Source organism: Suricata suricatta, chromosome 6 (assembly GCF_006229205.1).
Source record: "Suricata suricatta isolate VVHF042 chromosome 6, meerkat_22Aug2017_6uvM2_HiC, whole genome shotgun sequence".
In the NCBI taxonomy this organism is placed as follows: Eukaryota; Metazoa; Chordata; class Mammalia; order Carnivora; family Herpestidae; genus Suricata; species Suricata suricatta.
The window spans coordinates 57,699,238-57,726,680 of NC_043705.1; the positions used below are offsets into that span (position 1 = coordinate 57,699,238).

A 27,443-nucleotide genomic window follows, 5' to 3' on the forward strand; every position below is an offset into this window, starting at 1 on the left:
GTTAACAAGGTTTGTGCTGGTCTGCTCTGTGAGGAGACTCACTACTGAGGGGCATATCCACAGGAGAACACAGGTGGCAGGGCCTACTGTTAGCAACTCAAGTGTAGGGAGTGTTGGTATTGCACTGGTTCCCACACGTGTCCCTATGTCTAGGCTGTGGGGCAGTGGAGCGAATGGCATTCTTTAGCTCCTTTGTCCCTGGAGAAGTCTCCCAAGGATCCCTGCCCTCCAGCATGGGCTCTGAAATGAGTAAAGAAATTTCCCTTCTGTTTACCCCAGGCATTTTTCAAACTGCTACTTCTATGCTGTATCACTGATGGTCTGTTTGTTGTGCTGTCTCTTTAAAGGCACGGACTCTGTTTCTTGCGGCCTTCCAGCTCTCCCAGAATCAAGCCCACTAATTTTTAAAGTTCTAGGTGTTAATCCCCACTGATTGTAAGAACTCATGAAATTATGCCTCTCTGGCTTTCAAACACAAATGTCATGGGAATTCGTTTCCCCCGGCACATTCCCCATACCTGGGGTGGCTGTGTGAGTGTCTGTTTCTTTCCCCTCTCCACACCCACAGTATCCCACCCTCCATGGACAGTCATTGGGTTTGTTTAGCTTCTGACTGAGTCTCTGCCCTTCCTATCCTCATTGATGTTACCCCTTCTATGCATTTAGCTGTGGAGGGTGTGTTCTGCAAGTCTTTGGGTTATTTTCTGGGGTATTTACCCTAATGTGGGTTTTAGATCTAATTGTATCTTTGGGACAAAGTCAGGTTCAGGTCCTCCTTCTCCGCCATCTTCCCCAGTAGTCATTGCATTCACTGTATTTTCAAAGGCCTTTTGGGTGATACTGGTTGTGTTGTCAAGAAGCTCTGACATAGAGTATTCTATCTTGATTTGTGTTTTTTTAAATTGCTGTATTTTAGATTTAATATTGGTTCAACTTATTGTTTCCAGTGAACCTGTGTTACCTCTCAGTCTGTGGGCTGTTTCTTTCCTTTTTGTCTCTGCAATCATCTTGAAAAGTCATTTTGTTTACTTGGTGGCTTCATTCCCCCACTGACTCCTCAAATGCCTTCATTCTGCTTCGGCAGAAGTGACCATCACCCTCGTTACTGGCAGTATGTACTTTCACATTTCTATGCCAGCACAGAAGCCAGTGGCAGAGCAGTGGGAGGGCTGAAGGGTACACAGCAATAAACAGGAACACCTTACATTTCTTGGGACCAGGCACTCAGGTAGTGTGTTTTAGTGGGAAGAGCCTGGGTTTTAGAATTGGATCATCCGGCTATAAGTTCTGTCTCTGCTTTTACAATCTGTGACCTTAGGTGACTATTGGGCTTCCCTGAGCCTCAGTTTCCTCATCTGTAAAAGCAAGGGATATGTTTTCTGGAATTGTGAAATTAGAAATAATACATAAATGTCCTCATAAGTTTTATTTTAAGTTCAATATGTAACCATTACTCTGTGAATCTAGACAGCACACATTTTTAAAAATCCATAAAAACAATTCAGCTGACAGTTTTAGTTACTAATTTCCTTGAAAGATGAAAGCAAATGTTATTGATTTTTCCATCCATGTGTTTTTTATCACAGATAATAATAAAGCTGCTGAGCTTCTTTTCCCCAGTCTAGAACAATATGGGTTTTTTTTTCATTGTTACAGTTAATTGCACTCAGAGAAAAATCCCAGGTTAATGTAAGGAGAACTTAAAAACTGAAAGATAAGAACATATTTAAAAATTTGAAAAAACAAACAGAAACCACTATGCAGCATTTGTTTATTGCCTCATGTATGTCTTGCCAATAGCATGTTTGAGAACCAGCCCCTGCACACTCGTGGCTGTGTGCTGTGCGTGGGGGCTTATCTCCTGCCACACACACACATGCACGCACATCTCGCAGTCATTCTAGCCCCCTGTCCTTTGTCCCCACAGTGGTGACTTTGAGGAAGGCCTAGATCCACTCTGGGCCAATGAAATCAAGGATTTGTTTGAGGCTTCTGGGATAGGAATTTCCCTCTCTTCGGTGAAAGTTACTAGAAAGAATGCCCTCTCATTCCCTGGATGGTGCACTGTAAGGTTTTACGACTGTCATGGCCTTATTAATTTTTGCCACTTGGAAATGAAAAGAGAATGTAAGGCACTGAAGAGGAATAGACAGTGGCCAGGCTGACATCATATGTCCCTGAACTAAAGGAATCTGAATCTAGAACTATCTCCAGATACAAATTATAATTCCTTTTTTAATCTGAGCCACTTCACATTAGGTGTTCTGTCCCTTTTGCAAACAAAGGATTGCTAATTAATACTCCATTAAAATGGAAGCAGCTGAACGTACAAATAGATTACTACACCACCTGTCCTATTCTATACAGACTAATGCTTACTTTCTGTAATGATAGCTATTTTTCTAGATAATCTCTCAAGAATGGAATTGTCAGTTCTTAGCCTCAGTGAACACTGTTAGCCTGATGTTCAGCATTGTGTTTGTGCAAATCTGCTTGTCTGCATTTACCTGTTTTTTTCAGTATATTAGTTATGTGATTTTCAGCAAGTAACTAATCCTCTTCATGTCTAGGAACATATTTTATACTTGATTCACTGTGCCATGGCGAGACATTAGAAGTACTTGTGCTAGAGCAGTAATAAGTGAAAGTGAAATTTAAGATGATTTTTGAAGAGACAGGCAACTTGCTTATTTGCAGGGTTTTCAATTAGATATTTTAGTGTTTTACTTGTTTGAAGGCTTTCTTCCTCATTCACAGAATAAACTCCATGAGGTCAGGGACCACATCTCTAGTTCACCGAGCACCTGCACAGTACCTGGAACACAGTAGATGCTCTGTAACTATTGATTAATTGAATTAGGGATGGAGGAACAATAGAAGGACAGAGAGAATGAAAGAAGGAGTAGTGTCTAGGAGACAGTAACTATGACTCATGTGTAAAGAATCTAGATTTAGGATTGTGGCAGAAGAGTGGAGTTCAGGGGCTACGTCTGACAGATGCTATCAAAAAGTTAACAGTAAGGGTGCCTGGGTGGCTCAGTCGGTTGAGCATCTGACATTGGCTCAGGTCATGATCTCGTGGTCCATGGGTTCAAGCCCCATGTCAGCCTCTGTGCTGACAGCTCAGAGCCTGGAGCCTGCTTCTAATTCTGTGTCTCCCTCTGTCTCTCTGCTCCTCCCTTTCTTGTGCTTTCTCTCTGCTTCTCAAAAATAAATAAACACTTAAAAAATTAACAATGTTTGTTGACTGAATGGGAAAAGCAAAGGAGAGGCAGAGAAGAGTGAGGTTCCCCACCTGAGAAGCTGAACCCATGGTTATCCCATGAACTCAACAGGAAAGTTAACGTGAGAGGAGCGTGAGAGCAAGAAACGTACGTTTAATTCTTGGATGTATTTCTTACGAGGGTAGAATGTGTCATTCATGTGGGAATATCTCATAAGGAGCTAGAAATGAGGGATTTGGGAATGTACTTACTTTACCAGCGTCTTCTGTTATAGTTTTAAGTGTTGGTTTACTACCTTGTAAGAAAAACTTAAAGTCTAAACTTTGGATCCAGACGATGAGTTGCAATGAAAAGCCTTCTAGCTTTGGAAACGAACAGACCTGAGCTCAAATTCTGATTCTGCTGCTTAATAACTATGACTTTTGCCAAGTTTCCCAACCTCTTGTGTGTTCTGTTTCTTTATCCTTGAATGGGGATAACATTTATCCAATTTGGTTGCTGTTGTTATTGAAGAAGCCACATTATTCATGGTACTTTACCCAGTACTTGGGGAGTATGCAATAAATGGCAATTATCATTATTGTCTTTGGTTGTGAGGGTTAAATTATAGACCACTTGTAAAGCTCCTACTATAGCACCTGGCACAAAGCAGTAATAAATATTAACAATTTTTCCATGCCAGCAACCAAAGGATAGAAATACAGTTGTAATCCAAGAGCACAGAAATGTACAAACTAATTTATGACATGGTTTTTAGAATGATATTTGCTGGAGGGGAGCCTGGTTGGTGCAGAGGATTAAGCATCTGACTCTTGATCTTGGCTCAGGTCATGCTTTCACAGTTCCTGAGTTCAAGCCCAGCATCATACTCTGTGCTGATTGTGTGGAGCCTGCTTAGGATTCTGTCTCCCTTTCTCTGTGACCCTCCCCCATGTGTGCTCCCTCTCTCAAGATAAATAAATAAACTTTAAAAACCTTAAAAAGAAAATAATGATATTTGCTGGATAAAGCAAAGCACTTTGATAACATTGATGTTATTGGAGAGATTGAGTCCCATTTGTTTAAAGTGAAAAAAGATGCATCACTGATATACTTTTCTTAATTCCCTAACTAATGTGATCAGCAAAGTGATTAGAGTGCATTTATTCAACAAGCCTAAATATATTAAGACCTACAATGTCAGCTATTGGAGATAAAAACACAAGCAACAGTCCCTAGATACATGATGAAGTAACCAATAGCATTTACTTTTTCTCCCAGGCAGCCCACCACCATGGACCACTGATAGCAATATTATTTCTGTGCCTTTTGGCTCTTTCTGATTCTGCTCTAAACTTGCTTCACCATTTCAGAAGGATGGCTTAAAGACGCCTTGTTGGAATTAATAAGAGCTCTGTGGTCCAATTCTTGGGGATCTCCTTTCGATGTTCACCAGGCTCAAGAATTCTTTGTCTTTTATAGTTAGTCCGCAGCAGCCTCAGGGTACCTCTAACTGGCCTAGCTCATAATCACCATATATGTAATTGTATTTCCATCTCACCCTTATTTTACTTGCCTCTTACAAAGTAGGCAATGAAGTTGGCTGAGTATCATATCATTTGAAGAAAATGAAACTTTCCCTCTTTTCACTATTTTCAACATCCTTGCCTCTCTCCCCACTACTTTATTGTATGTTCTGCTTGTGATGGATTTCAAATATGTGGTCATCACAGTAATATGGTGAAAGGATCCCCTTAGTTCCAATATGTGGCACTTGTAGACACTTTCAGATAGTTTCCATAGGGAGTGATGAAATTTTTAGTAAGAAAAGTATCTTCTGAATGCTTGTGTGCAAAGCTGAAGGGCCTACAAAGATGCTGGAGATGAAATCCCTTCACCAAGGAATGTATAGTTTAATAAGAGAGCTGTCACATCTACCAGTTGCTATAAAGGATGGCATGCCTCATGGGATGTCTGGGGGAAGAACCATAAAGCTGAATCTTCTGAAATTCACATGTGTAGTGATTTGGCTCTTAGCACTTTTCCACATGACTTTTATTGCCCAAGTTAGCCATTCTGATCAGTGCCTATGACTAAAAAAGAATATGCAAAAATTGGAAAGACGGGAATCTTGAGGTAATAGTACTGTAGATGTGTGTATTAGTGAAAGAAACTCACCTGACATGTGTGGTTTCATTGTGCTTTCACCCTTGAAAATTGAAAGATGTATAAAGCCCTGCAAAGATACAATATTTGCTGTTCCCAAAAAAAATGGCACAAGAGCTCCTTGGGGGTAAATCTTTGATTCTAAGACAGAATGGCTTCCACATGGATGTTACCACCGATTAACCAATTTTTCATACTTAAATTCAGAAATAAATATTGCTCAAGCAGCTCCTGATTTATATGGTGGCTTGTAATAAGGAGAAAATCTGAGGAGTTGTGGAAAATTATTGTTCTGATCACTCAGCTTTAAAGTCTGTGAAAAATGGGAGACAGACATATCTGGTGACATGAGAGCACATTAGAGGCCAGTAAAGGCATTAATTTCAGTTAATGAATAAGCAACAAACTCCTTTTATAAATCCTGATCTATCAGAATTTGCTACAGGTATGCCCCTCAGAAAGATGGTTCATGTATCTGGTTTAGGGAATTTTTAAGTTGTTGCTGCTTTACATAGAATTGAGAGAGTATTTCTCTAGAAAGTCAATGACCTCAAGCAGTGAAAAAGGTTCTTCAGGAAGGAAGTAACTTAATGTTCATCAAATCCTTACTGCTCTCACATATACTTATAACTATGTTTCTTTTACAAGTATTTTGTGACGAGTCATAATGAGATACCACCTCACACCCGTTAGAATGGCTAAAATTAACAACTCGAGATACAATTGGTGTTGGCAAGGATGTGGAGAAAGGGAAACCCTTTTACACTGTTGGGAGTGGAGACTGATGCAGCCACTCTGGAAAACAGTATGGAGGTTCCTTAAAAAAATAAAAAATAGAACTACCCTATGAACCAGCAGTTGCACTGCTAGGAATTTAACTAAAGGACACAAAAATGCTGATTTGAAGGGGCACATGCACTCCAGTGTTTATAGCAGTACTTTCAACAGCAAATTATAGAAAGAGCCCAAGGTGCCTGGGTAGCTCAGATGGTTAAGCTTTTGACTCTTGGTTTTAGTTCAGGTTATGATCTCGTGTTTTCATGAGTTCGAGCTCTGCATTGGGCCCTCTGCTTACAGTGTGAAGCCTGCTTGGGATTCTCTCTCTCTCCCCTCTCTCTCTGCCCCACCCCTACTCACACTGTTTCTCTATCTCTTAAAATAAGTACATAAAGAAAAAGAAAGAGCCAAAATGTCCATCAACTGATGAATGGATTAAGTTGTGGTACATATGTATACAATGGAATACTACTCAGTATGAAAATGAATGAAATCTTGCCATTGGCAACAACATGGTTGGAACTGGAGGGTATTATGCTAAGCAAAATAAGTCAGAGAAAGACAAATATCATGATTTCACTCATATGTGGAATTTCAGAAACTCAACAGATGAACATAAGAGAAGGGAAGGAAAAATAAGATAGCAGAAAGGGAGACAAACCATAAGAGGTTCTTAAATACAGTGGACAAATCAAGGGTTGCTGGAGGTAGGGGGAGGGGTCACGGGGTGGGAAAAATGGGTGATGGGCATTAAGGAGGGCACACTTTTCAAGATAAGCAATAGGTGTTATATGTAAGAGATAAATCACTGGGTTCTACTCCTGAAGCCAAGGCTACACTGTATGTTAATTAAATTGAATACATTTTTAAAAAAAGATTTAAAAAATAAGTATTTTGTGAGGGCCATTGGATCAAGGGGATGGATGGATGAGGCCAGCTATAGGTGAGGACATAATTATAATAAATATAATTTCATTGAGCACCTTGTTGTATAAGAAATATATAATTTTTTTAAATTAGAGAGAGAGTGCATGAGCAGGGAAGAGAGGGAGAGAGGGAGAATTGAGAGAACCTTAAGCAGGCTCATGCTCAGTGCAGAGCCGGATGCCGTGCTCAATCCGACGCCCCTGGGATCAGAATCTGAGCCAGTAAAGAGTCAGATGCTCAACCAAAATCTGAGCCATGCAGGTGCCCCAAGACTTACTTGCTTTTTTTGAGTTTATTTTTATTTGTTTTGAGAGAGAGAGAGAGAGCGTGAGGGCGCAAGCGCAGGGGAGGGGCAGAAAGAGAGAGAGACTGAGAATCCTAAGCAAGCTCTGCACTGTTCTGACAGAGAATTCCATCCCACAGCCATGAGATCATGACCTGAGCCAAAACCAAGAGTCGGGTGCTTAACTGATGGAGCCACCCAGGTGCCCTGAATTATTTAAAAACAACTCTGTGTGGTTTATTCTGCTCATTTTACAAGTTCAGGAAACTGAGCCACAGACAGGTTAAGTAATTTGCCCTGGACTTTACTTCCTGTCCATCGTGGAGCCATCTCAGGGATGGCCTGTCCCGTGAAGGGTGCAATAGAATGTGTGTCTTCGAAGCCCACCCTCCCTCGCTGGTGCTCAGAATTCCTGCAGCACCTGGAAGGGGGGTCCTGCCTGTGGCTGGTCCTTCTCGCCTCATCACCTTTACTCCCGCCTGGATTGTTCCTGCTGCACCGACTGAGGGAACATTGCTGGAAATTGCTTATGTGCCGAGTACCTGGTCACTTTCCCAGAGAATGTTGAGGACTGCACGTGGCAGCACGTGGTGAGCTCTGAGCAGCAGAGGCAATGAGAACTCGCCACCTGTGATCTCCACAGAAAAGATAAATAGCATAGCTATCAGAAGGAGTTGTGAAGAATATCCAAGCAGTGTAATCAAAGGCTGAGATTTGAATTTATGAAAATACTGGAGATTTGATGACAAAAATCCATTAAGTGGCCTTTAATGTATGACACTAAATAACTTGGAGAGCAGAAGAATGTTCCTTGCCTTTCTGCCTGTCTTCCGGCATAGGCTCCCCTGTCCACCTACCCCTGACACAGACACAAGGAGACTAGTAGGGATAGATGCTTTTTCCAACAAAATACAGTAAAGTAGTAGCAGCTCTGTTAAAATTATTTTTCCTTCTTAACATTTCATGTTGTTTTTATCTTTGTGTCCCTCCCTCATTCTTATCTTTCACACATTCTATGCTCATCTCACTGAATGACCATCCTTATACATATATATGCAGGTGAGAGACTGCCTCATCGCCCTTTTTCAGTGTTCCAAGAACTTTTGACTTTTGTCCTCCAGCAAAATGGTCACCTTATTATTTCCAAGCTCTTACTCCAGTTGAATTCTCTAATTTGGTTACTCAGAGCTGTTTCATCTACTTTCCTCATTTCCTGTGCCATTTCCTATCCTTTTCATCTGACTTTCCTTTACAGATAACAAATATATCCTCACCAGTTGCTTCAAAGTTATCTTTGTCTTGGAGTTTCATCATTTTGCATTATTTCTGGGGGTGGTTTTCGTCTTATTTATCCTGCTTGGGATTTATTACAATTCCTGAACCTGAAGATTTATGTCTTCCATCAAGTCTGAAAAATTCTTTTCCTGTATTATCTTTCTGATTTTTTTGTTGGAACTTCTAATTCTTTCCCCCATGTCTTTTAACACCTCTTTTCTGTTTTTTCTCTTTAACTCTTTGTACTACATTTGAGCAATTTTCTGAGATCTGTTTTTTAAATCTCTTTCCAGGGATTTCTTTACTTATTTAGTGAGGTCTGTCTAATCAGTGTTTTTCTATCCTTTGAGTTTTCAATTTCAACTCATTGATTTTTTCAACAATAATTAAAAGAATAATTCTATTAACTTGAGAAGATTTTTGTGGTTCTTGTAAAATCTGACTTAAAATTTTTTTATTCTTTTATTGTGTTTTCAGTTCCTAGTTTTGTATCTTTAGTCTTTGTAAACATTTTAATTTTAAGATGTTTAAACTGGATCTATGTAATAGTTCTGGTACCTGGAATTCTTGGCAGTGGTGGACAGGTAGGGTGGGGAGTTCTTCATCCATGTGTCTACTGATCTTTGTTCATGATAGATGGTTTGAGTGTTTTGTAATTTTGGATTGTGAGTGTTTCTTTAGGGGTTTTATTAATGGTGATCCATTACAGGCTGAAAGGTTTTGTGTATCCTTTTGTCAAGGGTCCTGGGATTAGCACTGTCCTGGGCCACTTTTAATTTCTCATTTAGAGGGACAGACCACCGAATAGTGGCTGAATCTGAGCTTCAAATTTCCATGAAGTAGGCCCGTGGCTGTCAATTCTCAGGGGGGCTGTTTTCCCCACCCAAAATGAGATCCAGGCTGAGGCAGGTAAGTTTCTTACCTGTCTCCTTGTGCACTTGGAGCACTTTCCCCCACAGTCCGCTCGTTTACAGAGGGGCTGGTCTTCTGGGAGTTCCGGCTTCATGTAGGAGTCTCCGTTCCCATTCTCTCACTCATCCCCCACAATGGCCCTGAGGCTTCGTCTCCTGAACCATATGGGATTTACAATCCAAATCCTGTGTTACCAAGATTGCTAAGCTGGTCTCCTCTGAGGGCAGCTGGCATCAGTTCAGAGGCTTGGTTCAGGTTTTTAGATCTCTGTGTATTTGACTTTAGAAAGTTCCTTATTAATAAATTAACTCTATCCATTTTAAATATATTTATTATTATATTTACTATATTTTAGCCAGAATTTATAAGCATTTAATATCAAACAATTTTTTAAAATATATCTATTCTGCCAAGAGCACATCTGCTATAGGGGCAAAGATGCCTGTTTACATCCAAAGAGCAGCACTGAAAAGGGATCTCTGCCCTTGAGAAGTTCATAGATTTTTTTTTTGGTCTAACTCATTCATAGGCTCTGAGGACTATTCATTTAGTTTATCACTCATTTTCTTTATATGCAAATCATATTTAATAAATATTGGGTAAGTCTCCACTATCCAGGCTTTCATTCATTTATTCAGCAAATAGATATTGTGTACAGCATTGCTACATGCCAGATATGTGCTCGTCATGCTCAGCAAAAATACGCCCGATCCCTGTCTTCATGGAAGACACCAATATTGATCAGATAAACTCGTAAATAAATGTAAAATTGCAACTGTAACAAGTGCCAGAAAGTAAATGTGCTTGGTGCTGTGGGATGTGCCATGTTGTTCAACTCAGGCCAGGACAGGCTTAATTGGGGAAGTGAAATAAGCAAGAGTAGTTTTTACTGAGTTAAAAGGGGTACAATAATTGTGACAGATCCAGAGCAGTGTGTGCAAAGGCCCTGGGGTGGGGATGAAGGACTAAAAGAAGGGTGGTAAGATAGAAGACGAAAAGTGAGAATGTGGTTCCAGAAAAGGCTGAGAGGGAGCCAGGAGTCAAACCATGGAAAACCTTGTGGGCTATGTTAACTTTTTCTACTTGTCATAAGAGCCATGGAAATGCTTTAAACAGGGGATGACCCATCTAATTTGACCTTTGAAAACATCTTTCTGACTTTAGAGAAGAGAGGAAGCAAGAATGACCAAGGAGACCTGTTACAAAAACATTGTCAGTAGACCAGACTGAGAGTTGCTTGGAGCCAAACTTCAATTTTGACTTTGTAGAAAAGAATATAAGGATAGATTTGAGATCTACTTTGCAGGTAAAATTATCAGGAAGAAGCAAATAGATGGGCCAGGAACGATTCCACAGTTCCTGGCATTTATATCTGGATGACTGGTGATGCTTCTTTAATGAAATAGGGAACATTGGATAAGAACAAGGTTTGGTGGAAAAGCCATGGCTTTTTGTTTTATACATATATTGGGTCTGAGGTTTTTGAAATGTACAAAGGAAAATATCAAGAAGCATTTGGATAAATGGATCCAGAGCTTAGAGAAGAGATCTGAGGATATAAATACATGAGTGATTTGCTTATAGGAGTTCATCAGGTGAGCATTCCAGTGGAGAGATGATGGATATCCCTTGGATATAGACATGTAGGTTATTGGTGACCTTAACAGGAGCTGTTTTGTGGTCAGATGGGGTGGGAAGTTTGGAGGGGGATGTAGAGCATGTAGAAGAGGAGGAAATGGAATGAGTAAGTTTAGACGACTTTCAGGACATTTGCTGGTAAAGTTAAATAAGGCTTGTATTCATTTTTAAAGGAAACAGGTCAGTTAATTATGATTGGAAGGCAAAATCTTTTAAAACGGAGAGTGAGTAGGAAAAAAATTATATGGTTTCTTGATAGTGAGAAGGTGGCCAAGACAGGGACATAGGCTGGCACAGAGGGGAACCAAAGACACTCAACCAACATTGGATTGTAGTAACAGCTGGTATTTATTAACCTTCTAGTATTGTCTCAGGTGCCGTTCCAAATGCTTACCATGTATTCACTAACTTAACCTCCAAAACAACTCTGTGAGGTGGGCACACTTACTAGCCCATGCAGGACATGAGGAGACAGGTCACCAGAGAGGTGCTGTAACTTACCAGGGTAGGACAACAGGAATTTGAACTCCCGGTCTGACTGTGGACTTCATGTTCTTAACCACTGTGCTACAATGTTTCTCAGTACATGGTGCATAATAAGCTGTTTGTGTCATCTATGAGCTAAGGTATGGTATCTACAAATATTGAAAATGTTACTTGTTATGACATTGGGCAAAAGTATAAATTACTGTTTTCTTAAATGCTTTCTTAAAATTTTCTTGGCAGACGTAAGTAGAAATATCATTAGATCAGCATTAGTTTTAATCAGTGCCCTTTAATAAATGTGTGCACATTATTCATTTAATTGCACCTGTAAAGATGTGGTAGGCTCACAGCTGCGGGTATAATAGGTAAGTAAGCAGAATCCACAAGTCTGAAGGCACTTGTACCTGTCTGCAAAGGTGTGTCATTTGTGAGTTTCCACTAACCAATATCCCCAAATAAGTGACCTTTCCCATATTCCTGGGGATTGGCTTTAACCACGTGTGTGTTTATTCTCCTCCTAAGGATTTAACAACACTGAGAGAACATGTGACAAAGAGTTTATTATTCGGAGAACAGCCACCAATCGAGTACTGAATGTCCTCCGTCACTGGGTCTCAAAGCACGCACAGGTAATTTAGTGGCATCATTAATTACTTTCAAAGATTTTTTTCTAAACCAACTTTTCAAGTTGTTACATGTGTAAAATGCTTTGTGAGTCTTTGGAATTAAGGTCTGAAACCTTGGAATTAGAGCCAAAAGGGAAGAATTAGGAGGCTAGACACACAGATCAAAGCAAACATGCAGATTTGCCACACACCTACTGTCTCAGATCTGGCGTGACACAGGAGGCGAAGCAGGGCTCCATGCTTTCCTCATCTTTGGAGGTCACAGCACCCCCTGTGGTCACGCCAGCCACGGTCCTATGCTACCCAGGGAGCACCGTTCACCGGGCCCTCACCGTAGGTGGAGCTGGGCGGGCTGCAGCAGGTGCCGCCGGAGGTTAGCGGCGCTCCGGTACCACACACTCTGGTATCTGGCTGGGGAGTATTTGCTCGTCCTGATTGAGGAGATATTTCGCCCCTTGCCTTTGATGTTTTGGTTCCTACTATTCTGTTTTTAAATTGCATCATGCTGACAGGACACCTACTTGTTATCTGTGTGTTTTCAGGACACGTTTGTAAAATTGATATCCATTTCACAATTTCACAAAATAAAGCAAGGGTCTCCTTTGTTTCATTGGTGTGAAACACGCATTGTGCTTTTTTTACCCACTACCAAACAATGGGCGACCCTGCTGGACTCCTGCTTGGCTAGCACCCTGCAAGGAGAATTTTGAAGAGACAGCAGGGGGCCCTGCATGGCTCAGATCGGAACACATTAAACATGTAAGATGTCACTAAAATGCTAATGAATAAAGAAAAAGAGAGGAGAGGGGCTCCCACTGCATATTCTCAGAGGTGGTCATGGGTCTGCCACATGGCCCTTGGTAAGGACAGGCCATGAGCTAGGGTCATGAGAGACCCAGACTCCTGGAATCCCTGTGGTATGACAGTACGCTAATTGGGAAAAGTGGAATTTGGGACAGTTCTTAAATGTTAATTAAAATAAAAAGGAAGGTAGCACATTCAGTATAGCACATACAAATTTTACCCTACACATCTTAAATAAAAACGGATCCCATATCACCCAGATTCTGAGAACCGTCCTTGGCCCCCTGGAATGCTTAGTCTCCCTTCCTCATAATCTGAGTGAGCTGTTTGTACGTCCCCATTTGCCTCATTGCAGATACAGTTTTTCCTGTATCCATTCCATTCATTCCTCTCTGGTTTTGGACTCAGGGTCCTGACTTCTGATTCCTCGGGCCGCGGTGGCTTCAGACATGCAGTGCAGCTTCGGTACACAGGGCTCAGCAGACGCCGCTGGGTGGTCTTCCCTGCTGGGGGTGAAAGCCCAGGTCTGCCTGGGTTCAGCTCCCTCCCGTTTGCAAATCTTCTCTCCAGAACCTCTAGTCTTGGTAGTCTCTCAGCCCACCTCCTTTCTGTCAATCCCAGTGCCCTGTTTTTCTACTGACCTGAGACGGAAATCCCTCACAATCCATATAGAACTCTTGTAGTAGCTAGGAAGGAGCCACAAAGCAATTTACAGTATGCAGGGCTTACTTTACTTTGGGTGAAGAGATCTCAGATGGGGAGATGGGTATATCAAATGCCTTGCTTGTAACAGATTTGCAGTAAGGTCTGATCATCTGGCTGGAGAGCTGCATTGTACTTGCACAAACACATATGTTCACACAGGCAATACTAGCCTGAACAGCACCAAGTCACTGGAATGGAAAATGCATTGATGTGAAAGCAAGGGTCTCTCTGTTTAGATTGTGTCCTGGGGCCTTTGTCTCTAATCCGAAAAGCACCCTAAGTGTTAGCTATTGTTTGGAGAGTTCAGATACTTCACAACCTATTACTTAAGATGTGCTTATGTGTGGGAAAGCACTTTGTCATCAGTTCCTTTTAGGATGAGCCACACTGGGAATCCCAGCTTCTCAGACCCTCTCTGGGGGCATATGTGGATGGTACAAATTGCTCAGGTATTCAGTCTTTTGTCCTGATGTAATTATTATATAAAATGTGGACCCCGATGTTCCAGACAGAGGAAGTTCTTCCCACTCACCCACTTGTCTTTTCTTACCTTCTCTGAATGTGTGAGTGGGTTTTAAGAGTCTGTGGTTGATTTCTAATTGTCCTGCGGTAACTTTAACATTTGTACATCCTGTACCTTCCTCATTCTAGTGACTTTTCCATCACCCTCTCTGTGTAAGCACATGATGTTGAGGACATTTCTGGAATATCTCTGCTCATTAGCAGTTGCTTTAGAGCTGGGTTTTGGGGGGGTTGTTTTGTTTTTTGTTTCTGTTTTTGCCTTCATTGTCTGGGTTTCTCTTAACTCCCTTTACTGACTTGCTTTTGACTGACTGGTGCTCATTCAGGCTTTGCAAAGGGTAGTCTGAGAAAGACAGGTGGTCCTGGAGGCTACAATGTGTGCCCACCACCTCCTCTCACCGAGAGCAGCACAGCCTGGGCCAGGTGCGTTCAGAGGAGGTGTGGGTGTGGCCCCTGGCTTGAGGGACCCCAAGCGAGCTGACCACTATGGTGCTAAATAGAGAACTCTGCTAGTTAACCTCCATGTTTGTTGTCTTTGGTTTTCACCTCATGGAATACAGGGCTTGGACAATAGGATTTTTCATTATCTGATTTATTCAATGCCAGTTGAGTCCATTTAAGGAAGAATGCAACATTATTGCGGCAACCCAACTATTTTTAATTATTAGTTTTCAAAAAATGAGTAGGAAGTTGTAATCATTTCAAAAATACAGCCAAACATGGTAATGATTGCATTTCTCCTGATAAACCAACCAGAGACACCACTTCAATTTATCGAAAACAGAAAGGCCTCAGTGAAACAAAATGTAGCTTTGTCCCCAAATAATCTAGAGACTTGAGTCTACTGAAGAATATTAGATGTCATGTATTTCTTTCTCATTTCTCACCAAAAGTAACTAATATTGGCAGATACTACCCTGAACTTCATTTTGGAGAAATAGAGTTGCAGAATTATGAATGTTGGTTCTCCAGAGAAATAAAACTTCCCTTAAAGCGTCCCTGCAGTTATAGAATTCCCTTCTTGAACCTTCTAGTTTTTCCTTTCATAACTTTTTGGTAAGGCAAGGTTGCTGCTTTTTTTTCATGATTTAAAATTTTTCATCTGTTACACATTCTGTGCTACTGTCATCCTTTTGTTGTGCTTTTTCACGCACCTGCTGCCTTCCATGTTGAAAGTGAAGCCAGAAGGCCATGCTGGGTGTCTCCCACAGGCTCTGTCTAGGTTAGGAGACGTAGCAGCACAGAGTCAGGGTTACGTGTGTCCTTCCAGCTCTGCTCCTGGATCTTCTGTGGGGCCAGAGTCGGTCACTCAGCCTCATTCACTGGCTGTTAATATCGTCTTTTTTTTTAAGTTTTACTTTATTTATTTGAGAGACACAGAGACAATATGAGTGGGGGAGGGGCAGAGAGAGGGAGAGAGAGAATCCCAGGCAGGCTCTATGCCACCAGTGCAGAGTCCAATGCAGGTCTCAAACTCACAAAACCATGAGATCATGACCTGAGCCGAAACCAAGAGTCAGTTGCTTAACCGACTGAGGCATCCCAATCCTCTGAAAATGAGGACGACCATCCATCTCTTACCTCCCTCACGGATCTGGTGAGGACTAAAGGTGACCTTGAATGAAGAAGCATGAAACACAGAAAGTACACCGGAGGTGGATGTGGCCAGATCCCTTCCAGTTAAGGACAGGAGATGCACATTTCATCCCCTCCAAGAAGCTCGTAGTTCCCTGCAGATAGGGCTTGTCTTGTTCACCCTGGTGTCTCCCTCCTCAGGGCTCTGAGCACGAGACACGTGGGAGATGCCCAGGAATAGTTGTCAGCTCGAGTTTGCATTTTAATGTTGCTGTCGTTCATTCTGTCCCAGAAGGGATTCTCAAGTGCTTAAAGTGCCCGAAGTCAGCCAAGACAGACTAAAACCACCAAGGGGCTGGAATCAGAGAGGAAATCTGAGAGAAAGGGGACACTTGGGTGGCTCAGTCGGTTGAGCATCTGGCTGTTAGTTTCTGCTTAGGTCATAATCTCACAGTTTGTGAGTTCAAGCCCCACATCAGGCTCCACGCTGACGGTGCAAAGCCCCTTGGAATTCTCTGTCTCCCTCTCTCTCTGCCCCTCCCCTTCTCTCTGTCTCTCTCTCAAAATAAAGAAATGAAATTTTTTAAAAAGAGAGAAAGTCTGAGAGAGAGAGGTATCTTCATCAGGTCCACACACTTCTCAAGTGTCCCCAGCCAGGAGGCCTGACGTGTCATTTGCACAATTCCAAGGTGTCTGCAGGTTCCAGGGCCACAGTACTTTTAATCACATGCTCGTGTGACTGATTTGTCTTCTGTACACAGAGGAGAGGGAAGGACCTCGAGGGTGGCACTCCAGTGTCTGTCAAAGGCCTGGCCTTGTATGTGTGATCTGTAACAACTTTGGTTTTCCTGAATTGTCTTAATGATCCACTGATCCTGGAAAGATACTCTGTCCAGTTGTTTGAGGAACTTCACAGACCATGGAATGGCACTAATAAAGGAGCCTGCAACTGTGCCCACAGGTTACGGCCTGCTCCAGCAGGAATCTGGGTACCGTCCGAGTGACACGTGGCCAACAGTGAAACAGTCACGCATTTTCTCAACTGTAGGTTAAAGGGAATATTTTAAAAGTGTGAGATCAGATAAAATGACCTCTTACATAAAAATCTCCTTCCCAAAGGAGTTTATAGAGGGAACATAGCTACTTTCTTTCTGATTCCTCACCTCCTTTATTCATTCACTAATAAGAATTGCACACTGGAGTGTGCCAGACACGGGTAGATAGGAGTGTTGGAGGATCTAGACATCACCTGAGTTAGGGCAGCTTGGCCTTAAGTCTTCAGTGCAGAGGTCTCCACAAATCCCACCACGTGCCCCTCAAGAGGAATTCTGAGTTAGCCACTGTGCATCTGCCGCATCCAAAGGGAGGCAGAGCCAGCCTCCACCTGCCCCAGCACCTCTGGCTACACTTCCCGGGAGACTCAGAAGTGAAAGCAAGAAATGGAGAGCGGGTGGTGGATAAGCCCGGGGCCCTCCTAAATAGGCTTCCAGATTCAGGGCAGGCTAGGTCAGGCCGGGAAGAAAATGTCTTATTCCGGATCAAACTACAACTTTAATCTACTGGACTGGACATTTTGATTGAAGAATTGTTCTTATAACTAAAGGTTCTTGAAAACTCTTGTTCCTGCCCCAGATTATATGAAGGGTGAGGAAGACTGGTCTACAGAGCAGTTTAGTATGATTAGTGAGAAGTTTAATATGATCAGTACTGCTGCTTGGTAATTTCGTCATTGTTCATGATACAGGAAGTGCAAGTCACCTCCGGAGAGCAATTTCATGGAGTATATCAAAATAACTCAGCTGTTATGTTTCTACCTCACTCAGTCCTCTTACAGTCATTGTTTGAGGGACAGAGAGAGCACATTTAGCTGATGATATAGAGCTCTCGAGTTTATATTTTGGTTTATATGCTTTGTAGCAACTTACTGAGATATTGCATTCTCCACATAAAGGGCACTAGACTTATGAGTGTGGCTCAGTGACTTTTTACCTTTGTATACACGTGTACATTACCATCCCGAGCACCGAGGCACCCCGCCCCGTCCATGCCCCTCTTCCCGGGCATCGCCCAATCTTCTGTTAGTTTTAGTATATTGTTCTTCTTGGCATTCGGTACTTTTTCTTTATGAAAGGTAAAAACCTTTAATCTGTCAGTTACACTCATTTCCCCCAGTTTGCTCCTTTCCTTTCCTTTTTTTTTTTTTTTTTTTTTTTAGTGGGTTTCATGCCCAGTGCGAAGCCCAGTGCAGGGCTTGAACTCATGGCCCTGAGATCAAGACCTGAGCTGAGATCAAGAGCTGGAGGCTTAACCACCTGAGCCACCCAGGCACCCCTCTTTTACTTTCAACAATGTGTATGATACTTTTCACATATGTACACACTTCTCCCCTAGGAGGGCTTTATATATACTTTATCATGTAAAAATACACACATACAGTCACACAGGAACTATGAATCCTTTTGTTAAAATATATGTTCTGTATCACTTCGTGACTACACTTAACAAATAAGTGTAGTTTGGGGTAGAAGATGAGAATTAGCAGCTCTCACGCCTCCACTTTGTAATCACTCATAGCAGCTGAGATGAAAGCTCTTACACTTCCAAATATCCCAGGAGGAGCTGACCCCTGGCCAATATGTCCATGGTGCCTGGATGCCGGAGCACAGGGGTCTTCGGAAGCCTGCTGGAGAAGCAGGGGTGCGGAAGGGATGGCAAGAAGCATGGGCTTCAGGGTCAAAGTTACCTGGATTGAAATCCCTGCCCAACTGTTCATTAGCCGTGTGGCCCAGCTAACTATTCAGCTCCTCTAGGTCTCCGTTATTCCTTCCATGTAACTGGGATGGTATCACCTATCTCTTCTCGTGATGTGAGGATTACTTGAGGTAATACCTGTTAGCGTAACTGTTCAGGCAGATGCTCAGAACATTATAGATGGCTGCTTCTTGGCAGAGCTCCGTAAGGGTCTAAACCCAGGCAAGTGTTGTTACCCCTCTTTGACCAGGGAAGTGATTAAGTCTCAGAGAAGTTCAATCCGTGCTGCCCAGGTGAGCTTTTTATAATGGTGAAAACATTCTATATCTGTAGTACCAAATACAGTAATTTCTAGCCACATGTGGCTAATTGAGCCTTGAAATGCAGCCAGCATGGCTGAAACACTGAAGTTTTAACATTAGGGTAATTTAAACAGACACATATGACTCATGGCTACGGTGTAACTGCGCAGTTCTGATCTGCTCCGAAGTGTGGCAGCGAGCCAGACCCAGCTCTGAGAATTCCATCCTCTCTCCTGCGGTGCCCCATCCCTCCGAAACAGGAGCCTGACGATCATGCCCGCTTGGCCCCAGCAACAGGCCTGATAACGGGGGGCACACCTCCATTGGCTTTATGTGGACAAAGCAAAACCTTTGCGTAACATCGGTATTGGGGTTATAAATCTCAAAGAGGGTGACGGCTCCTTCCCAGTAAGGAAATGTACCAATGAGCATACTTGCTTTTGGGCTTCGAGCCTGTGGCTTCCGGTCAGTGGTCCAGTGGGAACGTGCCCTGTGGACTAACTGAGGTGGGAAAGTGGGTGCTACTGGCATGGCAGGGACTCCGTGTGTTCAAAGACCTCAGGGATCGGGGTGTCCTAATATGAGCATTTTATGTAGTTCATCTCTTCTGTTAGTTATGTTGACAGATGACAGGGGCCCCCTTTTGAATTTTTAAATTTTTTTTGGCCTTGCTTAGTAAGACACTAAATCTAGCATCAAATTAGAGCACTAAGTTCAGATTTACTCTTTGTTCCAAATCTGAAACGGAGGTTGGGCCAAGGACAAGCATAGTGCAGACTTTCCATGTGGGCGGGAGAATGAAACGTGTAAGAAAGAGCCAGCTACTAATCAGGCAGCTTCTGCGTCCTGCTTCCAGCCCCGCCCTGCCCTCAGGCTCGGCACCTGGTCCTCTGTGCCTGCTCCTGCCCATCTGCCACGGGGACTTCCCTGTCCACACGTGCTGCTCAGTCTCTGCTCTTGAGCTGTGGATCTTCTTTTCCACTCACGAGGCCGTCTTCAGAGGACAGACGTGTGATCTCTGAGCTCTGTGCCAGAGAAAGAATGCTTCCCTGGGCTGCACCACCCTCGGCATTATGTGGGTGCTTCCTGTCCTCATGCTCCTGAAGATGCCCAGGACTTTACAAAGCACCCTTCCCCAGATCCTTACCACGGCTTGACAGCATTTCCCAATGTGCACTCTCAGGGAAGTGTGTTGGTGGCACTGAGTCAGGACAACAGGCCATTGCATTCCATAGACATGATCTCTGAGCCAGCCAGAAGTCTGAGGCTTAGTTACGGTACATGGTCTTTTATAGACAACTTGAAGATATAACCCCTGACTTAGAAGGCAGTTTCCTCTCCAGGGGTGAATTCTGAATGACACAACTCCCAATGTTTTAACTATTTAACAAATACCGTATTGCTCACTATTGAGTCAGGCACTCCTCTAAGCAGTTTTCAAATATTAAGTCATTTACCCCTCACCTTGACCTTTTAAGGGAGGCAAGGTAGATATTATTATTATCCCAGCTTTACAGATGGGGAAATTGAAGCCCAGGGAGATGAAATAATCTGCCCGAGATGACACAGCAGGTGGCAGAGCCAGGGTGCACACCCAGGCTGCGGGCTGCCCATAGTGTCCTCTAACCCCTGATCTCGCTGGCCACCTGCTGGGGTGCAGACAGCTTGAAATGTAAAGTGTGCACAGATAGCCATTCCTGACTCAAAACAGTAAGAATGTCATATGCTAATACTGACCATGCTTTTTCTATTTCTAAATCGTTCCTTGGAAAAGTTACTTTGGTCCCAGAGACTACAAATAATCCTTGTGAAGGATTTGCATGATTTTGTGGGGCAGAGTGCTGCCTCCCTCCTGATGGCCACTGCAGCACCTCCTGCATTCGGATGGTGATTTATAGGCTCCAGTGCCAGCCTCTCCATTGCTGGCCGAAGCTAGAGCTAGTGCTGTCTATGGTGAGGGGTCAGGAGACCCCAGACATCCCACCTACTTGTGGATTAGATGCTGCCACGGGAATAAGAAGAGAAAATTTACTTGCTATGTGAGAAGCTGGCAGCTATGAACTATTTCTGCTTAAAATTTTTTAATGTTTATTTACTTTTGAGAGAGAAAGAGTGAGGGGCAGAGAGGGAGAGGGAGACACAGAATCCAAAGCAGGCTCCAGGCTCTGAGCTGTCAGCACAGAGCCTGAAGTGGGGCTCAAACCCATGAACCATGAGATAGTGACCTTAGCCCAAGTAGGATGCTTAACCAACTGAGCCACCCAGGTGCCCTGAACGATCTGTTTAAATGACGGATTTGTTGTCTCCTGTTCCAACCTTTCAAAATGCTTTATAAAGGCACTAAATGGAAAGATAATCAATGGGCTACCCACTTTTTTATGTTAGTCTCATCTTTACTAATTAGTGCTCATTTGTTTCTAGTTGTCCACACCATTGTCCTTTGACCTCTGCATATCCAGGCTAAGACATCCCAGATGTCCACCAGGTACAAATCAGTGTTTGTTTACAAACCTGAATGTCCCCTGAAGGCAGCCAAAGTGAAACAGAGAATGCTCTAATTAGGCTAGCCACTTAAGTTCCCTTTGGCTCCTCTGGACATCCTGGGCGTGTAGGCTGGTACTGATTTTCATCACTATAGTTTTCGATCCTGCTGTATTATTTTATCTAAATGTGCCTTTCTCCCTCAGAACAAACTGCCTTGGGCATCACATTTCGCTTTAGCTGCTGGGTCAGGAAGGACTCAGGTGAGGAGAGAAACCTGGAAACCTGAATTCTAGTCTAGATTCCCATGTCAGCTTGCTGTCTTCCTCATTCATAAGACTGGCAAAATGATCTGTAAAGGGTTCTTATGCACAAGTAAATTATTTGTCAGCGTGCCCTCGGAAATATAAATGGTAAGAAACTATTATCTGATAAGTATGGTTTTTCTTGTTAAGTCCTGAAGAAAGATTTTCATTTTCTGACTCTCTTTCTGTGGTCCAGGCAAACCACCAAGTAAGATCCTACTTCCTTTAACTACTTAGCAAAGTTTTTTCTTAACTTTTATACATCCCTGTTGTTATCCTTTAAAGTCTCCTTAAGCTTTCTACTACACTTGTCTTAAAAAAGAAAAGAAAAGGAAACTTGGTGAGAAATTAACAATAGGACTTATTTATTTAAGTCTGTGTGAAATAGAATTAAGAGGCTGAGAAACCACTGTCTTAGGGGCACCTGGGTGGCTCAGTTGGCTAAGCATCCGACTTCAGCTCAGGTCATGATCTCGTGGTCTGTGGGTTCAAGCCCCGCGTCAGGCTCTGTGCTGACAGCTTGGAGCCTGGAACCTGTTTCAGATTCTGTGTCTCTCTCTCTTCCCTCTTCTGCTCACGTTCTGCCTGTCTCTCTCAAAAATAAATAATCACCTAAAAAAAAGAAACCACTGTCTTAAATAGAACTTATTTTCTGTCCCCACTAGCTACCAAGACAGAAATTTAGCTTTCTGTGTAGATCCAGTGGAATTCTTTAACCTTCCATGGAGGATGGGTCTCAGGGCAGAAAATACGGAGCACCGTCTCGGACTTTATGTACATCAAGACCTTCTGACTCCCCTCCCAGTTTGCCTTCTCCATGGTATAATCACTTGTGGACCTAGGAGGCACTTCTGGTGACCACGGCACACAGGCCTGAGCTCTCGGTCCCTTTTCTGGACCAGCGCCCCAGACTTCATCATTTTAGGACTCTGTCCCCCAGGACTTTAAGGAGCCAGTGGAGCACTGAGGCATCTGCTGGTTTGTTCAGGCTTTAGGTGTTGCCCCCATGTTGCCCGTTTCTTTGTGCTTCCTCTCCTGCCCAGTCTGCTCCCAGATGCTACCCACCTGTATCTTCAGGTCTCTTTGCATAGTTTCTTCCTGGATGAATGTCAAGGGCTCTACTTGTGGTACATTCCTGACTCCGGGCCCATCGTCTCTGTGGGAAAAGGGATGAGATACAGCTGTCTACCAGCTCTCTTTATCCGTCTTTTCCCCCTTGTGGGTCGGAGGGCGCGGAGAACAAAGTATAACTTATAGCCCACTGTCTATTAAGAACTCCTTCTCGATTTAAAGTCAGTGATGATTTTGTTGGCTTGTGGCATTAATTAACAATCAAAATTTAAAAATCAAGATTAAAAGCAAACTTTTTTTTCACCTCTAATTGCTGTCTTTGTCTTGAAAGCTGCAGTCCGGTATCAACTAACCAACTATCGAGAAACTGGTGGAAAACAGCATCTGGAAAACTTCTCTTTCTTCTGATAAATGCTTTTTAAACTGACTGATTCTCTTTTGAGATGTACAGATATAAGCCTGGGAGTTATGTGATTTCAAGGTTGTGGGCAGTATTTAAAATTCTTATAAGCACAGCTGTTCAGGTCTAGAGGCTGGATTTTAGCAAGTCATTCAGATGCAGAATCATTTGTTAGAAAATGGTCAGATAAATTATTTTCTGCATGGTTTCTTTCTTCCCACTGAGTCTCTGTCATTCATTGCCATTTGCCTCAACCCAGTTATTTCTGTTCCAACGAATCTTCCACATTTTGCATTGTACCTTCCTCTAGTAGCCTCCCACCTCACATCTGCTAAAATAATTTCCCCAAACGCCAGTTTAAGAATTAGGTAACATATCACCATATGTCTCAAAGTCAAGTATCTTCCCTAGAACTTTTGTCCATTCATTCAGCAAATATTTGAGCCCCCACCAGGAGCACCCATGCTTACCAAATTTGGGGCTTACTTACTATCTGGGTTTTACCATTTTTTCCTGGTACAAAAGCTCCTACATGATTGTCAGTTACACATTCCTATACATTCTGTTCCTCTTTGGAGATTCTAAAACCTTATGAGGAAATGTTGAACAGCTATTGGAAAGTTGGGAACTACTGTGGTATTGCTCTGGAGGATTTTTATTCCAAATGTAATACCCTTCCTTATGTTTTTTTTGAGTAGGTTATTCCTTTTGTAGGGCCAACAAAGAGGCTTTTAAAAAAAATTTTGTAGTCAGTTGATGAGGAATGCTGGAAACTTTTACTTTTCTAGTGCAAAACTGTGATTCAGAGTCGAGGTTGTCCATAGGTAGCAAGAAGGCAGGCAGACCAAGGGTGCTGTCAGGTATCGAGGCCAAACAGATGCTGTGCAAGGTCTCCCTAGCCAGCTGTCAGCCAGCACAATCTCCCCGGGATCACGTTTCAGTATTTAAGTTCTGAATGAAGCTCTCCCTCCCCTCCCAGAACTGAGAACCACCCTGGCTTAGAGGCTTGTTATCTCTAGTTCATTAAAGTGAGGAATCCAGAAACGTGTATCCTCAGCCTATCAAGATTGATTTGCATCGATTTTGGGAATATCACTCAGCCTCTTTCCCTCAGTTTCCCAGTTGACCAAATGGCACAGATCTAATCTAAATGTACACTACAATGTAAATTAAATTATTCATCTTCTCTAGTAAAAGAAAACAGAAAACAGCGTGCTTTTCATTTTCTTGAAAATCATTGTCAAATCGCAGCCTCTTATTTTTGAATCTAACACCTCTTAAGCTCCTTCTTTATGAGCCCATTGTACCAGGTTTTAAATTTTTGCATGTGGTTTTACTCCATTCTGCAACACTTCCATTTTCCTTTAAAAAAAACTTTGGCCATGGGGCACCTGGGTGGCTCAATCGGTTTAGCATCTGACTTCAGCTCAGGTCATGATCTCACAGTGTGGGTTCAAGACCCGCGTTGGGTTCTGTGCTGTCAGCTCAGAGCCTGGAGACTGCTTCATATTCTGTGTCTCCCTCTCTCTCTGCCCCTCCCCTGCTCATGCTCTGTTTCTCTCTGTCTCAATAATAAATAAATGCTAAAAAAAAAAAAAAAAAAAAAAAAACAACTCTGGCCACTGTTAGGAATACACCGCACTGATTACAGTAAGAAAATTACTCTCGTAATTCTCTTTATCCTCAAATTGTGTTTATTGAATCAGATTTTCTTGATGCCCTAGAGTTCCCTTGGCCATACATTGTGTATTAGTAATTATTACTCTGCTCTCCTGAAATATGAACGCAGTTGCCAACATACCTAAGCTGTCAGCAGGGGATTTGGTTTCAGCGTGCTGGAGAATCTGATTTATGTGTCTCTGTTGTATAATCTGGTCTTATTAATACAAACTTGAGTTTCAAGATCTCTGTCTTGAATGGTTGCTAGTTTAGGTGGGAAATAGTTTCAGACTCAATAGGGCCACCAGCTGTTGGATGTGTCGTTTCAGCCCAAGCCACCAGCACTAATTCACTGATAGCCACATTTCTTTTGGAGAGTCTGTGATGTTAGCAGTTAAAAACTCAGGTTTCAGCCAACCGTGCCTAGGATCAAGTCCTGTGTCTGCCGATTGCTATTGTTGTGACTTTAGACAAAATAACTTAGGTTTCCTGTACCTTGACTTCTTGTATGTAGAATGGGAATAATAATGATTGTAACTGTGTTGCTATCAAGGGCTAAATGAGATCATAAAGTGATTGAATATCATCTAGCATGTGGCAAACTCTCACAAAGTCTTAGTTCTGATAATGACCCGAGGGGTTGCTCACTAACCTAGGGGGAAATGTTGACCTTCTAGTCACTTATGAATGTGTTTGAGCGGAGTCAGTAAAATCTTGGTAAAATGCCCTCATCTCCTAACAGCTTACCCCTTAAGGAGGATTCCAATGTCATTTGTTGGTAACCTTTCATCCCCAAGCCTTTGCTGTGTTTCCTGATACCCTGCTTGAGCTATCACCTCTTTGCAGGGGTTCCGGAGCTGCATTTCCAGACCCAGAACCTCTCCTCAGACTCAGAGGGGCCCACCTCCGCCCCAGGACTCCAGCCCCTCTCCCTGGATTTCCGGGGTTAAGGTTTCCTCCTTCTGTCACCCAGCCTGCTGTACTTTGCCCTGCCTCCCCCTCACCGTGCGTGAGAGCTATGGTCTCCTTTGTAGAGACTGAAATATAAAAGTCTCATATTTTATGGGCTCTCTACCTTTGGAAGCAGGGTCGTTTCTTTTTTCTGCTTCAAAAATTGGAGAACAAACACCAACCTGCGTGCTGTTTTTCTTTTTATTGGATTGCTGCTGTGACAGCTGCTGTGACCCCCTCGGGTCCTCTCGGAGTGCCGCAGGGTTCCGTGATCTAGGGCACGAGACTTCCGCCCGCAGCGCTCTGCTCCCCCTGCGCCCGGCTGGCTGGGTCCCAGCGCAAAGGCGTTGCGGCAGCCAGACGACCCTGGAGCGCCATCTTGTGGGCGCCCTTGATTGCTGCCTCTGAGAAGCAGCCAGTGTTCGCCACCCCCACCTCGTTAGTATTCTCATTTCCCATCTCCAGGGCCTGGGGAAATGTGACAGAAAATTAGATTCCAGATAATTTAAAAATGGCTGTCAGGCAGATTATTATGAATAATCTACCTCTGGATTTAAATAGGCCAAGTGCCTTTTAGCTGCTCCAGATTTCTTTTGTAGTAGTAGCTGCTATGTTTTTAACAGGGACTTTGAGTGGCCAATTGTGCATTTTACATGCATTATTAAAAAAGAAAACTTTACATTGTAGGTAGTATATCAGAGGATTCAGATCGTTCTTTAGTCCGTTTTTGAGGAGTTATTGTTTGCATGAATTAAAAAAAAGGCAAAATCTTGCTACTGAAATTATAGTCAGCATCACACAGGCACTCATTAGAAAAGTAGAATGTTCCAGATGTACTGCATCAGAACCTGCGGTGATTCGTAGGCATATTGACAGGCAGAAGCACAGGGGTAAGTGCAGGTTACCAGGGTCAGATGGATGTCCGCAGGCTGGCACCTCCGTGCAGGTCTCGTCTCAGCCCTACGATCACATCCCTTCAGCCTCAGTGGCCCGTGTATGACACAAGATCATGGGTTCCTGCCTTGTCTGCTCCTGGGTCAGTTGAGGGAGAACTGAAATCATGCATGGAAGTTCACTTTGAACATGGGAGGAAAAAAACCTGTGCAAAGGTCAGGGGAAACTGTGAGTGAGAATTCTTCCATTTCGTACTCAGCCATCATTAGTTAATATACCTCCCATCAGCTACATCAGCAGCAGAGCAAATATTCACCTGTAACCTTCATCATGCTTTGAACAGTGTCTGGGCAAATTCCAGCACGGTTTCAAAGGTCTCTCTCAGGCTAGTCTTCCCAGAGCTCAGAATAATAAAATTACATTTTATTTCTCTTAGCAAGAATTTTCATATAACTTGCCCTCCTGGGGTCTCAAACTGCTTCCCCTATTGAGCCCGGGGTGGGGCACAGCAGGTCCTCACTGGAGCTTGTTGATGAAATTGCTAATTAGCCCTTAGCAAGGTCCAAACGCTGGCCTGATGTCCTTCACACTAATCTACTCATGATGCATCATCAGAGGCTGACACAGCTACTGGAGGACTCCGTCATCTCACAAATAAATATCAAACATTCATTAAGGAAACAGACTCCTGATGGCTGAGAAATCCTTTGGTAGTGTGCAGGGATTGAAG

The 27,443-nt window shown here is 43.0% G+C and overlaps 1 protein-coding gene across 2 annotated transcripts in view; it reads left to right on the plus strand.

Moving 5' to 3' along the window:
- Nucleotides 1–27,443, plus strand: part of RASGRF2 (Ras protein specific guanine nucleotide releasing factor 2) — a 233,290-nt gene that overhangs the window by 177,199 nt on the left and 28,648 nt on the right. For both annotated transcript variants that reach the window (XM_029942526.1, XM_029942527.1), the window contains exon 18: nt 12,190–12,296. In XM_029942526.1, coding sequence (XP_029798386.1) covers nt 12,190–12,296 — 107 coding nt within the window. The remainder of the gene's footprint in view (nt 1–12,189; nt 12,297–27,443) is intronic.